The sequence below is a fragment of the Protomyctophum parallelum genome (genome assembly GCF_964188405.1).
Source record: "Protomyctophum parallelum genome assembly, chromosome: 13".
Lineage (NCBI taxonomy): Eukaryota > Metazoa > Chordata > Actinopteri > Myctophiformes > Myctophidae > Protomyctophum > Protomyctophum parallelum.
The window spans coordinates 17124856-17142867 of NC_139708.1; the positions used below are offsets into that span (position 1 = coordinate 17124856).

At 41.2% G+C, this 18012-nt stretch overlaps 2 protein-coding genes across 3 annotated transcripts in view; one reads left to right on the forward strand and one right to left on the reverse strand.

Moving 5' to 3' along the window:
- The window catches only part of p3h4 (prolyl 3-hydroxylase family member 4 (inactive)), a 45618-nt gene extending 38378 nt beyond the window's left edge, over positions 1-7240 (reverse strand). Inside the window, exons 1-7 of one of the 2 annotated variants that reach the window (XM_083780043.1) lie at positions 6618-7240; positions 4757-4906; positions 4466-4637; positions 4243-4371; positions 4014-4159; positions 3052-3135; positions 1576-1744 (exon numbers count right to left, since the gene is read on the reverse strand). In XM_083780043.1, the coding sequence (XP_083636169.1) occupies positions 1598-1744; positions 3052-3135; positions 4014-4159; positions 4243-4371; positions 4466-4637; positions 4757-4906; positions 6618-7103 (1314 nt within the window). In that variant the 5' untranslated portion in view covers positions 7104-7240 and the 3' untranslated portion in view covers positions 1576-1597. Of the gene's footprint in view, positions 1-856; positions 1745-3051; positions 3136-4013; positions 4160-4242; positions 4372-4465; positions 4638-4756; positions 4907-6617 lie in introns of those variants that run through there. The other variant, XM_083780042.1, reaches the window with a different exon arrangement.
- Positions 7241-9074: 1834 nt separating this feature from the next.
- On the forward strand, positions 9075-17519 carry LOC310869346 (peptidyl-prolyl cis-trans isomerase FKBP10-like). The gene is made up of 10 exons (XM_083780037.1): positions 9075-9391; positions 9849-9997; positions 11362-11551; positions 12028-12173; positions 12310-12499; positions 12610-12755; positions 12944-13133; positions 13867-14009; positions 15906-16069; positions 16820-17519. The coding sequence occupies exons 1-10, from the start codon at positions 9195-9197 to the stop codon at positions 16997-16999; spliced, it is 1695 nt and encodes a 564-aa protein (XP_083636163.1). The 5' UTR covers positions 9075-9194; the 3' UTR covers positions 17000-17519.
- The last annotated feature ends 493 nt before the right edge of the window (positions 17520-18012 follow it).

Below are 18012 nucleotides of genomic sequence, written 5' to 3' on the forward strand. Positions count from 1 at the left end.
GTAGGTTAGGTTTTTACGTCTAGATCTAGAATATCTCTTTCTATGACCTGTTGTGCTCTGCAGTCACCGTACCACAAAGGCAGCACGTCAATAAAGGATTTAACAGTTTTTGTCTTTACGTAAAATGAGCACTAACTGTATGCACACTTGTTTGTAAATAATTTGAAAAGTATACTGAATGTTAAATACACTGTATGAACATGCATTTTAAAACTATGTTAAAATAATTTGTTTTATTGGTTTCAGAAAAACATATCCGTTTTTGTAAATCTCTCCATATCCATTCATTCATCAACATGGCATAATGGCAAAGCCAGCCATCTCTTTAATCATTCCAGTTATCACAGAAATGTTATGGACTGTTTTGTACATTTTGTTGATAGCCCTCGAGCCCTGGGTGGACACTTCAGCTCAGAGACTTTGTAATGAACCCCAGTTGTCCCCAATGTAAATGAGATTAAAGAGATATAGGTTAGGGTTGAGGAGAAAGCCTGTCTGATATGCCTGTATGCGGTCAGTTTTGTTTGGTTGAGTTTTGCACTATGGTAGATGCACTACTATTACAATTTGTACAGAGTTGGTATCAAATGCAATTTGGAAAGGGAAAATATTATTTTTCCATCATACGCTGTATTTTTAGACACTTTTGAATTGAAAAAATTAATAAAATTACAGATGAACTCTATAGAGTATAGAATGTCAATGAACTGATATGAAGGGGAAATTAAATAAAAAGGCTTAACCATAATTTCTATGTTCACATGTTAATACCTCATTGTGTTTGTCATGAAAGTGTTTTTTATTCTCCAAATGTAATCTTCCTGATTTCCACACACTTGTAACCTTGCCACTGATGAGCCCTAGTGGCTGGTCCTAGGGGGTAGGGATGGTAATGGTAAACTAGATGCCTCCTCTGATACACATTCCTAATAGGTTACCACCCCTGCTGGCAGCCAGGCACCTTAAACAACCTGTAGTAGTCACTGATGCAGCGAAAATGATAGCCCTGTCCATCCGGCTTCCCTACCACAAACAAGGCCAAATGTCCAGCCTAGGTGGATTCAAACTCCTAGTTTGGAACATTAACTTTTATTGTATTTGACTTGACAAAACGCATATTTTACAGGAATGATGGTTGAGGATATAAAATGTGTATTGTGTCCTTGGAACTGTGGTTGGTATTGAAGTTGTGCACATTTCCTCGCTACCTTGTTGACCGTTTTAAGAGTCAAAGGCAAGCTTGTACTATTGAAGTTATTTCTCCACACAACTTAGTAACTGCACAATATCATTCAACATTCCTCGTCTTCCTAGTATCATCTTAAGGCACCAAGGCATTTATCTTTAATTAAATAAAATGTCACCGAACTATGCACAAAGAGGTATATCCAACTACGGTTTAAATAATGGTTTTACCTAGTTGACAGTCCCAAAGGTTTGTGTTGATCAACACATGCATTTGATTTGTGCCAATAGTGCACAAATATGTTTTTTCTCTACTGTTATTGTGAATGCACAGTCTGTTTCTGTAGCTTGGACACATGATTTGTTATGTTTTCACATGAGTCAGGAGACAGCTGGATGAGAGCGGTAGACATCAGTCAGACTGTCCAATGTCCCACTTGGTTTTTGGTTCCTGCCACCAGTCGGCAGTGAAGGACTCTTCGTAGTCTCCTATCCCCTCAAACTCAGCATCAGGTGGTTCTGAAGGACTGGTGCTGACCTCCTCTGGTCTTACTTCATCCTGATGGACAAAAAACCATCAGTCACTGGCCTCTCACATCTGTCTGGTGCATACCTAAAGACGAATATATTCTTGCCAAAAGAATAACGGCTTTTAGAGCTAAAAGCACAACACAAAGTGTCACAATTGAGATATGGCCCGGCAAACATTCCTTTCTTCCATTGGATAAATCTGGAGATTCTTTGTAAAATCTTCACTTCAGCACCCTGTAATTCACACCATTTTGTTATGTGCCTCCTCCCCACTTTCAGGTCTAGTCAGTGCAGTGAACTGGGAGGGGCTAACCCAAGTTAAATGCATGTGGCCTAGTGGCCAACACTTCACAGCCACATACCACACTCAACTGGTGGAAAACACAGTACTACCTTCCCTCCCCCATCTTCATATACTTTTCTCTACTCAACGTTTTCCTTGTGCTGGCCTTTACACACACTATTCACTATAGTAGTCACGTCATCATCAGTAGTCCCTACTCAGGAGTTCCCTCCATAGTCAAGGAATGACTAACCACAGAACTGTTTCATGAAGTTGACTAACATTTTCTTCAAATCCTTTTTAAAGTGACTTCTTTCCCATGAAGAAGAAATGTAGACCTTGGTAAGACAGCTAATTAGTACTTCCCACACAGGAGACCAGCTCAGTGGCCTTGTGGTTAGAGTGTCCGCCCTGAGACTGGGTTCAAACCCCGGCCGGGTCACACCAAAGACTCTAAAAATGGGACCCAATGCCTCCCTGTTTGACACTCAGCATCAAGGGTTGGATTGGGGGTAAGTCCCTGCAACATACTAGCGTCATGTCCAGGGGGTGTACTTGTACATCAAGGAGATCCATGTGAAAATCTCAGGACACACACACACACACACACACACACACACACACACACACACACACACACACACACACACACACACACACACACACACACACACACACACACACACACACACACACACACACACACACACACACACACACACACACACACACACACACACACACACACACACACACACACACACACACACACACACACACACACACACACACACAATCTTAACCACTAAGCCAAAAGCATATCCCTATGACTCCGAGGAGATATTAGACTTTTGAGGCCATCAGGCTGAGGCTGTGAGCCACTCTGCTACAATCACCCTCCTTTTAACCTCCTAATCCCATGCGGGTCAGGGCACCAATTTAACACCCGGGAATCGAACCCGGGAATCGAACCCGGGTCTCCCGCATGGAAAGCCAAGATCTTAACCACTAAGCCAAAGGGATATCCCTTTGGCTTACCATACTGAACTTACCTCGTCATCTGTTTGTAGATAGTTTTGTGCAAACTCTAACATCGCCCTCTGTTTGTTTGTCTGGTTAAAGTACCTCAAAGCCTCCTGAAAAACAAATGTGACAACCTTCAGCTGACCCAAACAGCAGAAGAAGAAAACTGCCGTTTCATGACATCCTGCAAAACAATGTGTTTGTGAGCTGTTTGTGTTTGTTTTACTGTTTCCTTTTTTGCCTTTCAGTTAGGCGCCTGTAAACTAAGTATTTTCTGCAAAACCGACTTCCCGTTTCAGAGGGCAAGGACTGAGCCTTGTGGCTTTACTCAATTACATGCAAAGTTGGCATGCTACAAACGCAGCACAAGGCAAAGCATGACCAAAGGATTTAAACATCTTTATAGGACCATTATACAGGCCTCTAATTGCCACCCTTAAATTGTGATAACGTTCACTTCACGCCAAATCGCCAATAGAGCATGCACAAAGTGAGTGAGTGGCAAAGTCATTTATTGCAATCAGATGGACTTTCCTGTTTGGATATATGGGCCGTCAAGGACAGAAAGTTTTGCCGCTCAGTAGGCATACCAGTTTAGTTTATGCAATAGATTTCCCTGCATTGGTTTGGTGCGTCACCCTGCTGGGTGAGAGCTTTGCTTTCTGCTGACCACTGTAACCACCCTCCCTCCATTAATAGTGATCTACTAACTATAAAGTTCAAGTTGTGGCAGGCAGGGGACAATATTATGCCCAAATATGAACATGCTGCAGGTGGTCCGATTATGCACCTAAATTTGCATCGATATGCAATGGTTTCTGACTTCTGTTGTGTGATGTCAAGTCCAGAGTCACATCATGCTCATACAGTATGGAGATCCATGAGGGGGGGGGGGAGGGAGACAGGAAGATTTGAACTGGAAACCCATATTATGCCTACATAATGTGTAGGTATGTTTCCGAAAAATAGCAAGGATTTTTTTTTTGCTCACCGGCCGTGGCAGGAAGTGGCTGTCTTCCAGTCCCCACTGCTCTTTGTAGAAGTGGTAGTATGCTATATTCTGCTGCATCACCTTGTCACTAGGGTCAAACAGCATGTAACTGGCTGCACAGGGAGCAGCGTTTTTTGCCTCGTTCACTGCAGAGCAATAGAAAAGAGGCTTGTTACGTTAGGTACAATATCCCATTCTCGGGTTTATAGTCATTTTCACTGGCCCCTACATTTGTAATAGGCGAATTGGAGGTAGTGGTACATGGTGGCAACAAACTTCTCCACAAAGAATCCACCAACATTGGGAGTGAGGTCCGCCTCACATTTCACCTTGCATTTTAGCACGTCAGTGTACAGATCTGAAGGGAGCAAGGAGGAGACAATAAGAAAGACATTTTAAAAACATATTAACGTATTCAAACTGCTCTTGTTTCATTCTTCTTATGTTCTTACCTGCCAGTGTTGGGTAAAAGTCTTTGAACTCTACAATCTCGTATGAGCCCTCACAGCTTGCTAAGCAGACATCGTATGCTTTTAAGAACTCTACGGTTGCCTGCTCCATGTTTCGAGCACTGCTGCTGAAGTCCCCATTGTTGTACAGCTTCACAGCCTTCAGGAACACACTCTGAATAACAGACCGGGTATGTGTGTTGGATTGGGTGCAACGCCACCATTGGTTAAAATTTTAAAGCAGTCCAGCATGCAAAAGGTATTTTGGAGGACAATAATAATAAAAGCACAAACCTCATAGGGGCGTTCTTCAATGTCAATGAGGTGTTTTTCCAGGTCCAACAGGGTCTTGTAGTAGTTCATGTTCTTGGTTAAGTAGGGATCATCTGGGTTCTTCTGCAGGAAAGTGTGGGCTGCTGAAACAGCCTTTTCTAGGTTGTTAAGCTGAAGTAGAAATGTAAATAAATAAATTACATCATTGCCACTACTAATGACAACACTCTAGTCTTGGTCTGAGATTGTAGTGATAATATACTTGGCTTGATTTGTTGTCACTGAAAACAGGGAAGCAATCAGGGAAGCAAATTAGTCCGGCAGCCGAGGTGGACGGGTGGGAAATTTGGTATATAGTCTTTTTTATTCTACTAAAATATTGTCTATAATACATTCATGAACCTACTTGCTGACCGGTTGTCACTATTGGGCAATTTTTTTAATAGTGGTCTACCATTAACATCCTATGGCAGGCAAAAATGTCAAACTTTCCTTTTGCTAAGTGAGTTTAATGATTCTGAATCCATTCCAAGCATTAGTTTTGCACAAAATACACTCCTTGGGCTAAAAACAGCCATAGACGTCATGACAAATCAGCACATTTTGGCTATGGTTGCTTTTAGCCCAAGTATTGTATTTAGTGCAAAACTAATGCTCGGGAATGGATTCAGAATCATGAAAACCCCCTAGTTTGACATGGATTCAGAATCATGAAAACCCCCTAGTTTGACATGTCACATGCTACTTAAAACAAAAGGAAAGTTTGACATTTTTGCCTGCCATAGGATGTTAATGGTAGCGTCATAAGAAACCCCTATAAAAAATTGCCCAATAGTGACAGACGGTCAGCAAGTGGATTCACGAATGTATGTAGCCTACAGTATATAGACAATATTTTAGTCCAATAAAAAAAGACTATATACCAAATTTCCCACTTTAAACAAAAGAAGCCTGTCGGCTGCCGGTGTTTTCACATCTACACTGCAGTGCAGCCCTACTATGATGATACATGACCAGTGACCTTATTATGCCCCCCAGCTCCATCAATGATTCACAAATGCAAAACACTATTGAGAGACCAGATCATGTGTATTTTGTTAGTAATTGAATGAACATAACAACAAATAGCAGTAATATGACAAGATTGTCCCACTGTTCTAAATGACAAGAAATGTTTAGGTTAGGTGATCAGACCAGTAGGCCTAAGCAGAACTTTGACTTTATTATAAGCTATGAGAAAGCTGAAAACAGGTAGTAGCCTACATCACTCCTGTTTCTGGCTGAGAAGAATAAGGTGATTGTACCAGCTGCATGGGGATTGTTTAACGGGGTGCCTTTGGAAGTTTGGAGGGACGTGGCACATTCTCAACTGCAGGTTTGTCGACAGGAGGGACTCACGGGAGAGTAGACTAGTGAAAATAGCCTACCCTAGCTAGGCTATTCATCTCAGTCACGTTCGTCTCGAGATGTCAATCCCAGTTAATCTGACCCACGAACATACTGTGGGCGGCCTATACTAATTCAGTTATTATTATAGCTAGCTGCTTAGTTACTTAATTGTTTAGTGATTACGATTAGCCGATACAGTTAGGCCTATAGTAAAGCAATTACTATTAAGATGTACAAATCAGCATCGAGCCGCCGTTCTTTAGAATATTATGAGGAATTGAGATTTAGACCATAAACATAATGTAGTTTTTATATCCACCTACAAGACCTCAGCTGTGTCTGACTGTGGGTGGTTGTCTGAGCTCAGGGCTGTAAAGGTCTTTCAACACAACACACACACAGCCAATGGCACATGCGTAACTTTCTTAACGGGGCAGTCCCCAACCCCTTTGATCATGATCAAACCCCTGACAACAGATTGTGACCTCCTCACCTGATAATGAGCATATTGTATGTACCGATATGGCGTTCTGTTGTCGAAAGCTTCCAGTACATCCCTCCGTGGGTATGTTATTTTAAATACGGGCAAGTTTGCTTTGCATTTCTTAAGACAAGATGCCCGCAGCAAGAAGTGTCGCATGATGCGGAGGCTGGTATCGTTGAATATAGAGCCATTATCCACTTTGTCCCAGTCCCTGCTGCTCACAGAGCTGCAGTTGTGACTGCAGAACGCCTCGCTATCCTTCAGCAGCCGATGAAGTCGCAAACTCAACTCCAAGTACTTGATGGTTTCCCCCCAGTTCTGCAACGCGTACTGCTCCAGCGCATGTCCATAGGCAGCATCTAGTGGCATGATGTCGTTCTTTGGGAAACTTGTAAAACTATACTTTTCATACTGAGCTTCGACCAGAACTGGGATGATCACAAAGGCTACACAAATAAAATTAAAAGGCCAAGTCTCTCTACTTCTCAGGAACATGATTCCCTCGCAGATGTATCCACACAGGTTGGATTTCAATCGTCTTTTAGAAGTGATTGGGCATGACAGACTGCAAGTAGCCTGTGCTACGAAACCACTGGGCCGGTGTTGGTAGGTGGGGATAGAGCAGGCTGGGATTTTCGGGTCTTCAGCAGAGAGAATCTACAGGAGGAAACGAGTTCCACCAGGCCTAGATTTTCCCTGGGTCATAATGCCCAACCGATCTGGATTTATTTATTTAATATTTAAGAAAATAGACGATCTTATTCAGAGAGTAGAAACCTAGCAGGCCTTAATTGGATCATCTAAGCAACAGGGCATCGGTCATGTATATAGAGCGTAAACAAAAAAACAATTAAATGCTACAAAGTAACAGGATACCGTAAACACCAAACTAGCATCTGTTCAAACATGCTACGCAAATAAACAAACAAACAAACAACCAACATGCATATTAGTGCATACATTACATACTACATATAGACACATAGTGTGACTACAGTCTATGAGTGTGACTTTATAGTTAAAGCCTTTAACCAAAAGTTTTTTTGAAAGTGAAATATCCCTTTAACTTAAAGGGATATTTCACTTTCAAAAAAACTTTTGGTCATTTTATCGTCTACTCAGGCTTATGTGAACACCACAGACAGTTTTTAAGTTGCTCCATTCAGTATTTAGATTTTTTATATTCATTTTAGCTGCCCCGCCCCCTTCCTATACAAGGGAATTATAACTTTAAACTCCATTTTAACCATGATAGATTCATCGAAAACACCCGACCTTTTTTCTGTTGATTGATACCGTGGATTTTCATTTACTGTTTTCATTTATTTTTAATAATTAATTTTGATTTTGTGAGCCGTGCTGGAGGAGGTTATTTTCCAAAATAATTATTGAAAGGAATAGAATGCACCCACACACTGTATATTTGCTCAGTACAAGAGCATTTTTCTTTTTAATGCAACGTTTCGGTTCCTCCGGACCTTCTTCAGGCATCTAGCCAAAATAATTAGATAAAGATAACTGAACACAGCCCCCTCACGTATTAGAAGGACAATATCAGTCAAAAGAAAAAAGGTTGGGTGTTTTCGATTAATCTATCATGGTTAAAATGGAGTTTGATGTTATAATGGGTTTGTATAGGAAGGGGGCGGGGCAACTAAAATTAATATCTAAATATTGAATCAAGCAACTTAAAAACTGTCTGGGGTACTGTTCACATAAGCCTGAGTAGACGATAAAATTACCAAAAGTTTAAGACTATATTAGAAATATAATATTATAATATAGCCTACATTTTAACTACCGTGGGTTTAATTAAAGGAAGTCACTTTGAATTCCTGGTTGACTGACTGGACTCAACTTTTTACACATGGTTTGTCAGAGGTCATCCAGGTCAGACCATGTATTTTCAGTCCTTATATGCAGCAGCAGTAGGCTAAACAAAAGGCTAGTATACAATATAGGAGGCCTACCCTACATAACATTCCAAACAAAACTGGCATGCTGAGACAAGCAAAGATTTGATGAGATATGCCAGGGAATTTCAGGAAGACAACAATTAAACATCATTTTGGTATCACACTAAAAAGGCATCTCTCAACTGCGAAGACTGTTATGGGTCGCTGTTTTAAGATCTTCGATAGGCTATTTTACCCTGAAACTACACGAAGCGAGTTTGTTTGGGGAGGTACTGAGGCAGACAGATGTGCACATAATATATTGCCTGGAACATCATGTCCCCGCTGGGTCAGGACAATCTACATACAAGTCCTTCCAATTAATCAGTAAATGAATCAACAAATCAAAATCAGGTTGGATGGATTATTCAGGCATGCCGCATGATGAAAATGACCTCCTTCATGGGACCTGGCATTACACGTTTACAGAATTCCATTTAAAAGGAGGGGTCATGAGGGGGCACTCCTCCCCCTCTGCTTGAAAAGACACGTCCCGCGGCCACGGGAAATCAGCGTTTCTTCCTCGAGTTACAGCTGAGCTACTAGCCTACTACGTACTGGCAGAGGAGTGCTTTTTCCTCAATTTTCGGCACGCAACTACATCGGCTTAACACGACGGTATACTACAATCATGGCACTCGCATTGTGTCTGATTTTGCTCTACACTACTGTAGTTGATGTGAAGTGCGACCCCGGTGCGTTGGTGGATGTCGTTATCGATCGGTATAGTATCCCAAGAGCTTGTCCCAGAGAGGTGCAAAACGAGGATTTTATCCGGTATCACTTTAACGGTACTTTCCATTCAGATGGGAAAAAGTTTGATTCCAGGTACGTTATGTCGTGATGAATGTATAGCCTACTGGGCTGATTGCAACCACACTGAGAGAATACCTTGTTTTAAACTGCTAACAAATAATTTAGATTGTTGAAATGGGAACCAAAAGGTTTTGCATTCCTGCTCAAAAGGACCGCTAACCTTGAATGAACCCTGCTGAGTTAAACTTGTCCGCTAACCGCTACGGAGCTACCGTGAGTCCGTGACTGTTGCAGACGTGTCATATGTAACTAACGGGCAATGAAGGCCACACTGATGCGCGTAGGCCTGGCCATGGCGCAAACATTTTTCTTTAAATGTTGCTACTAGTAAGCGTTATTGTCGACTCGCCAATGCATGATTTATTTTGCATTTAAAACTGCATCGAACACATGACTATACTTTATAGTAGATTTTTTTTTAATCGTTATTGTTCTACTTTTAAAACTTTTCACCTCTGTTCCCCTGCAGCCATGACCGTGGTACTGCCTTCATCAGCCAGGTGGGGTTGGGCAGACTCATCACAGGAATGGACCGGGGGCTTCAGGGCATGTGTGTTAATGAGCGCAGGAAGATTACCGTGCCACCACACCTTGCCTATGGAACCATAGGAACAGGAGGTACGAGAGACTCAACATGTGTATACATCTTTAAGAAATAATGACTAGTAGAGATCAAGCTCTACTATGTGGCTCTCACATCTAGAGACCTACATCACACCACTGATGGGCTGCAGTCCTTTCCTTCCTTCCTTTTATGCCCATATAGGGAGGTATCTGTCAGTTCACATGTGTCTTTTATGCCAATATTTAGATCCATGAGTCATGGTGACATGAGTGACAGTTATTATTATTCAAATTGACAATTTGGGGAAAAAAATCACACTTGTGTGAAGTGAGGTGTGCTTATCATCATACATCACATTCTGTGCTCAGCCAATCAAATCATCACAAGTGTCATTCCGGGTCAATCACTTATGGCGTCTTTTTCTGCCCTCACTTTTATCCTCAATATGTACTTTGCTCAGCCAATAAAATCATCGCTATGGGGTGATCAGCCAATCATCAGCCAATGTTTGTGTTCACACAAACCCTCAAAGATGGGCATAGGAGGGGCTGGCACCCCTCAAAAAAAGATTCTGCTGAGCAAGAGCAATGTGCAGGATTTTTTTCATGATTGTTTCACTGTCCAACGCACCTGCAACTGAACAAAGTGGATGTGTGAATATTTACTTTGCATAGAATATAGGTCCGATTAGCCGCAATTTGCAACTCTAGATTTTTTTTACAATGGGTTGAATCTAGAGTTGCAACAAGCTCCATCCACTTCCTATTCATCATTTTTGGTTTGCGATCTGCTTGTCTTAAACGACGTTAAACTCGCCAACATTGCAGCTGTAGTCCAAGCTTGAATTATCCTCTTTCAATCTGCCGAGCTTGTTTTTCATAAAAATCCACCATAGAGATGTTATGAGCTACTTTCTGTCAAGACATCCTCTGCAAATGATTATTTTTCATTTTTTAAGTGCTGGAGTTTGGAAGCACTCGTCGTACGTCACTGAACGGCCCTGCGTTCAACCGGTTTCGAATTTGCACATAATGCAGGAGGCAGCAGCGCGACCCGTTAACAGAAACGAGTGCTTCCAAACTGCAACACTTAAAAAAATAATCAGTTGCAGAGGATGTCTTGACAGAAAGTAGCTCATAACATCTCTATGGTGGATTTTTATGAAAAGCTCGGCAGATTGAAAGAGGATAATTCAAGCTTGGCCTAGAGCTGCAATGTTGGTGAGTTTAACGTCATTTAAGACAAGCAGATCACAAACCAAAAATGATGAATAGGAAGTGGATGGAGCTTGTTTCAACTCTAGATTCATCCCATTGTAAAAAAATCTAGAGTTGCAAATTGCGGCTAAGGTCCGATATGATGAAGGCATCAATCACCACACAGATAAGTGAACAGGGTGTTTATTTGTGTCTGATAGGTGGCATTATCCCTCCTGATGCGGTGCTGGTGTTTGACGTTCTCCTGCTGGACATCTGGAATGCAGAGGACAAGATCCAGATCCGCACCATCAGTAAATCGGAGAGCTGTAAACGCACTGCTGCTGCAACAGACTACATCCGTTACCACTATAATGGTACTCTGTTGAATGGATCAGTCTTTGACACCAGGTGAGATACCTTCTCAGTTACAACACCATGTGATTCAGCTGCTGCATGTCCCCCATCTCTATACTGTACTGTAGAAGTCTCATAAAAAAAAAAACTAAGGTTACTTGTCAAGCTACACCTCCCATTTATACAGTTGAAAATAGTGATCCATACCTCAAAGCTTGATTATAGTCTGACATTGACCAATCCTCATCCAGGCGTTTGCACTCTGCAGCGAGTCCAGAATGCAGCTGCCTGCCTTCTCATGGGTACCAAAAAAATGTGATCAAATCACACCAGTTTATCACTCCATTGGTTTTAAGCTTGTATTTGCTTTTAAATCCCTCAATGGGCTGGTGGTAGTAGCCCTTATATGGCTGAACTTCTCAGCTGACCAGTCGCTACTGGATCTTCCAATCCAGTAGTGACTGGAATGTCAAGATACTAATATTATGCTTTCTTTTAATGCGCGTGTGTGTTTATTTTGCTTAATTTAGTTACTCTAGGAATTCCACCTATGATACCTATGTGGGCGAGGGCCACCTCATCCAAGGCATGGATGAGGGTCTCCTCGGCATGTGTGTGGGAGAGAGGCGGGTCATCATTGTTCCACCCTTCCTGGCCTATGGGGAGAAGGGATCTGGTAGGCTACAAACCAATATTCAAACCACATCTTTAATGCAAAGTGGATTTGTGTCACTAGTAGTTAGTACACATAAAGTTATACACATGAAAGAGATGTGGTCACATGCTGCTGAGCAGGATTGCTATCTCAACAGGTCCGAATATCCCTCCGCAAGCCACGCTGGTGTTTGAAGTGCTGATGGTGGACATCTTCAATACTAAAGACAAGCTTACAGTGGTGGTGAAGGAGGTTCCGAAGAACTGCACCCGCAAGACTGTGGTCGGAGACTACATCCGATACCACTACAATGGCACCTTCCAGGATGGCTCTGCCTTTGACTCTAGGTAGAGAAAAGTTATCTGTTTTCTGAAGTGTAATATAGAAGCATAATTCCATATCGTTTTGCACAGCTTGAGGTCCTATTTATGACGTCTTCCCACTTCTCCTCTGGCAGTTACCAGCGTAACAGTACCTACAACACCTACATTGGCAAGGGCTATGTGATCTCAGGGGTGGACAAAGCCCTGCAGGGGCTGTGTATTGGAGAGAAGAGAAAAGTCACTGTGCCACCTCACATGGCTTATGGAGAACAAGGCGTTGGTGAGTCTCTGAACCATGGATATTTTGGGGTGATTTGGTGTTTTTGCACAAAGGATGCATTAATTTAACGTATATAGTACATGGGTTACATATTCAGTCACAATGAAAATGTGTGGGGATTAAAAAAACAAACATTCTTAATCAGTATGGAAATGACTCGTTAATCTTCTTTTTATCCCTTGTTGTAGGAGAGCTCATTCCTGGCTCTGCAGTGCTGGTGTTTGACATCCATGTAATCGATTTCCACAACCCCAAAGATGCTATTGCGGTTGAGATCCTTCACAAGCCTAAGGAATGCGACATTACTAGTGATGTTGATGATTTGATTCAGTACCGTTACAATTGCTCCACGATGGATGGCACCCTCCTCTACTCCTCGTGAGTGCCCTCTGCCCCTCACACTGCTACACTGCATCCTCTTATACAATGCATGTAGTCATTTTCTGCTTCTTGGCCAAGTGACATCAGTAGGAATAAATCTAACGGCAGCACAGGTGACGTCACACACCTGTATGACCTGTGTTTTTGAAATAATTCAACTTATGCACACTTTCATTGAAGTTTGAAAAAAAAAATGATTAGGTCCAACCCAATGCCTTGAGCCTACAACCATGTTCCCCCCCCTAGAGAAACACCATCTGGTTGTAAGCTTGACGCAATACAATATCCACTTCCTTGCTTCTCAAGGTTGTACTTTATTGTTACATCTTGTGTACAGGTACATAAGGGTAAAAGTTATTTTGACCTTCAGTCAGACAATGCAGCAGCATAGATAACATCAATCGCAGCAAACAAAGGGATAGAATAAAGAGTGCAGTAGTAGCAAAGTTGGGTAAAGCTTATGTTCCATATATACAGCAAAATAAAAAAGTTTAGAAAGGTGCAATCGAGGTTATGCAGTTCCAGCATAATAGTGTAGTTAAGTTCTGATAGTGTATTTTGAAGAGACTTTCCAAAATGGCATAGTATGATTCATAACACAAGAGAACCAAAACAAAATGTACAATAGCTTCAGGTATAAATCAGTGCTAATATTTTAATTTCAATGTAAGCAATTAAGACTTGGTTGGAGATTAGTACATTTAACAACTATTGTCTGGTTCCTTCCCAGGGATCACTATGAGTTACCTCCCGCCACAACACTTGGCTCCAACAAAGTGATCCAGGGTCTAGATGAAGGTCTGCGCGGCATGTGTGTGGGTGAGAAGAGACGGGTGATCGTTCCACCACACTTGGGGCACGGTGAAGATGGAGGTCAGTATGCGTGTCTGCTCTCATAATGTACATTATATATGGACCCCCACTTGCTTTCTTTTTACCAGCTTGAGTGAAGCGCAAGCTGGTCTATATGCAGTCGCTAGTAGTGACTTTTTCATCACTGTCTCCTCATTGGCTGTCCTAAGCCAATGAGTCAAATGTTTCCCATACTGAACTGGCGTATAGCCTCGGTCCCAGCCTTACGCTCATGTAAGACTTATATTACATTATACACAATACATACATGTCCTGTATGTATTGTCCTGAATGTATGCATTGACCTGAGCAACATTTTCCCTTGTGGATAATAAATAATAATAAAACTTTATTTGTATAGCGCCTTTCGTGACATGAAATGCAGCTCAAAGTGCTTTACAGAACAATGGAGAATAAAAGAAAAGCAAGGCAACGACATTAAAAAACAAGCAGTAATGCAGTACAGTGAGGACATGAAAAATAAAAAATACAAGATCAATTAAAGGCAATGTTGTAGAAGTGGGTCTTGAGCTGAGCTTTAAAAATGTCTACAGAGGCTGCCTGACGAAGGTACAGTGGGAGCTTGTTCCATGCCGACGGCCCGTAGAAGCAAAAAGCTGCTTCCCCGTATTTTTTAGCTGCCATTTTTTTGGGCAAAGCGAGCAGGCCAGCGGTGGAAGACCTTAGGGGGCGGTTTGGGACATATTTAGGCAGGCAGTCATGTAGGTAGGAAGGTGCGAGACCATTGAGAGCTTTATAGACAAGTAAAATAATTTTAAAATCAATCCTAAAAACAACCGGAAGCCAGTGCAGTGATGCCAAAACTGGAGTAATATGTTCTCTCATCTTAGTTCTAGTTAAAACTCTGGCTGCTGCATTTTGGACAAGTTGTGTAATCTGTCAGTTGTTTTCTTAGGCAGTCCTGAAAAGTGCATTGCAGTAATCAAGCCGAGAAAAAACAAAGGCGTGGATTAGCGTTTTTGCATCGTCCAAGGACAAATAGGCTCTGATTCGTGCAATATTTTAAGGTGAAAAAAGGCAATCTTGGTGACATGATTAATGTGTGAATTAAAGTTAAATTCAGAATCAATAATGACCCCCAGGTTCTTTACTGTACTGTTAGTTTCTACAGTTAGGTTGCCCAGTCTGCTTATTATTGATTCTTTCTGCTCACTAGAACCGATTATGAGAACTTCTGTCTTATCCTCATTTAGCTTGAGAAAGTTCTCACTCATCCAACATTTGATGCTAGACAGGCAGGTCAACAGCGGGTCTAAAGCACAGGGATCATCTGGAGCCACAGAAAGATATAGTTGGGTATCATCAGCATAGAAATGAAAATTGACTCGGTGATTGGTAATGAGTTCGCCCAATGGCAGTATGTACAAGGAGAAAAGCAGAGGGCCAAGAATCGAGCCCTGTGGAATACCAGAACTGATGTCATGTTTGTCTGAGTCAAACTCGGCTAGATTGACAAAGTAACTTCTGTTTGATAGGTAGGAGGAAAACCAGGACAGGGCCGTACCAGACGGTAAAGACATCTAATCTAGATATTAAGGATGAAATTCCCTGTGTCTCTGAAAGTGTGAAAAGTATTGTTTATGTTTACAGTTAGATGTTGGATTGTTTGTGCCTGTAAGAGTGCATAAATAAATCCACTGAGCTTTAAACCCAAGCCACACCAAAGGGTCGGGTTGGGACAAAACTGTTAGACCACACCGATGCAATGTTGTGTTTTGCCTTTAAAAACGGTTTTGTCCCAACCTGACCCTTTGGTGTGGTTTGGGCTTTAGATGTGTAGGTCACCTTAATTTAACTTTAGTAAGATGCAAGTCATGACAGTACTTTTCAAGGGTTTTAGCTTGCCACAAGCTGTCATTTATTTTCTCATGTATTCTTCTCTCTCCCCTTTTGTAGCCAAAGGTGTCCCTAGCAGTGCAGTGTTGTTGTTTGAGCTGGAATTGGTGGACTTAAAGAAGGGTGTGCCTGAGGGATACATGTTTGTGTGGCTGGGAGAAAGCCCAGATCCCTTGTTCCCTGCCATGGACATCAATGGTGACAAAGAGGTGCCTCTGGAGGAGGTAAGTTAAACAAGCCATCAGTCTTAAGTAGGGATGCACTGATATGGAAATAGCGGATACTGATGTTTAAAGTGCAGTGTTGATTTTGACAGCAAATTCTGATTTTAGTCTTGGGGCTATATCTTGCCCTTAAATGCATTTGCCTTTTTTTTCCCCTCTTTTGAAAATAATTTAAAATTTGTTCAAATGGCCAATCTACAACCTCACAATGAGTCGCTACCATCTTGAAAATGCTTTTCAAGATGGTAAAATAGGGCAAATAAGTTTAGGGATATAGGGTATGGCTCGCCCAAAATGGGGCCCATTAGTCTTTTGAAATTGTTTATTCTTAGTAGACTAAATTTAAAAAACCTTAGTCTTTTAGTCTTGGTCAACAAAATTGACACTCTTAAAGTAACAATTTAGCCGATACTGATTATTTCGTTTTTGGTGTTATTTCCCCCTTTTGTGCCAGTGAAACAAATAAATCTTAAGTACCGGTAACTGTTCAGAATCTGCAGCTTGGTACGCTGCAGAATTGTGCAGATAACCAATACTCTAATATAGCCAGCACAAAATGTATGCTTATCAACAGTTATAAGCAAACAATATTAGCTACTCACTGCCATCTGTAAATGTCAACTTTATTATACTGGTGCATCCCTAGTCTTAAGTCTCGCAATTTCTAGCCAAATCTACAGTTTGTTATATGTAATCACTTTACCCTGACTTGTGTGGTTGCTGAGGTCCTTTACATTTCTTTCTCTCCAGTTTACAGCTTTCCTCATGGCCCAGATTGAAGAAGGGAAAGGTCGTCTGCGGCCAGGCATGGATGCCGACAATATTATAAAGGATATGTTCGATAACCAGGACCGCAATAGAGATGGGAAGATTGTACTAAGCGAATTAAAACTGAAAGCAGATGAGGAGCCCAAACATGAGGAGCTGTGAAAGGGATGTGTTATACATGGAAGTACAGAACCCCAGTGATTGCATTATCACTGTCACATTTGTAATTGTTTTGCAGTTGATTCAAGGGTTATGCAATATTTCTTCTGAAATTGAATTCAACCAAAACTGACAAGACAAGGTATGGGTATAGGTGGATTGTGGTTCTCCATAGGTGACGGATATTTTAAAGTGTGAATAGAGAAGTAATGGCCAGTAAAGAAGTTATTTTTGTTCTGTACTTTTCTCTCTTTTACTTTTCCTCAACTGCTTGCACTGAACTAGCTTGTCAAGCACTTGGGCTGTGCCCATCATTCCAGAAAACTGCTAGTTTATTTGAAAATGCTGCTAGATCAGTTGTTTGGAGTTCACAAAATTCACACTGTGCCTTAGGCCCATACACCAAATTGAAAAAGTATATATGTAAAGTCCATTGGTTGTATATTTTTAGAGAGGCTATTTTATGCAAGACCAGATGTGCTTTTTTATTATAAAAATGTGTCAAGTGTTGTGGAACATAATAAAAATCGTTTTATAATAAATATCCTTTTCTTTACTGTTACAATAATATTTGCAAGTTAACATGCATACTTAACATTTCTGGTTATATTGATAGACTTGTCCAAATGTAGTGTACTAAAGTACATTAGCAAGGATTAAAAGTCCTGATACAGTATGATCCAAAATAACTACTGGTACAGTAACAAATACACCACTGATGAATGGCTAACATGGATTTAAAGCTAAAAATCTCACGACTGGAAAAAGGCCAAATTCTATTATGTGATTTGTGAAAGGAACCCTATCACTAGTATCCTAAAACTATTGACACTGAAAATTAGTTTGTTATTTTACATGCTGCCACCAGGTGACATCGGATTGAGACTTTAACCTTTGCTTTTATGATATATCCAAGACCATTAGGGTTTTATGGAAAATGCTTCCAAACATTGCTAGTTTGACCACTTCAAATGATCCAATCTTTAAAAACAAGTATCCATCTACAAGCATTGAGA

Excerpts from the sequence above, each read along its gene's own strand:
- LOC310869346 (XM_083780037.1), top strand. The coding sequence starts at position 9,195 with ATGGCACTCGCATTGTGTCTGATTTTGCTCTACACTACTGTAGTTGAT. Across the intron at positions 9,998-11,361 it reads TGGAACCATAGGAACAGGAG|GTGGCATTATCCCTCCTGAT; the intron begins GTACGAGAGACT and ends TGTGTCTGATAG. Across the intron at positions 12,500-12,609 it reads GGCTCTGCCTTTGACTCTAG|TTACCAGCGTAACAGTACCT; the intron begins GTAGAGAAAAGT and ends CTCCTCTGGCAG.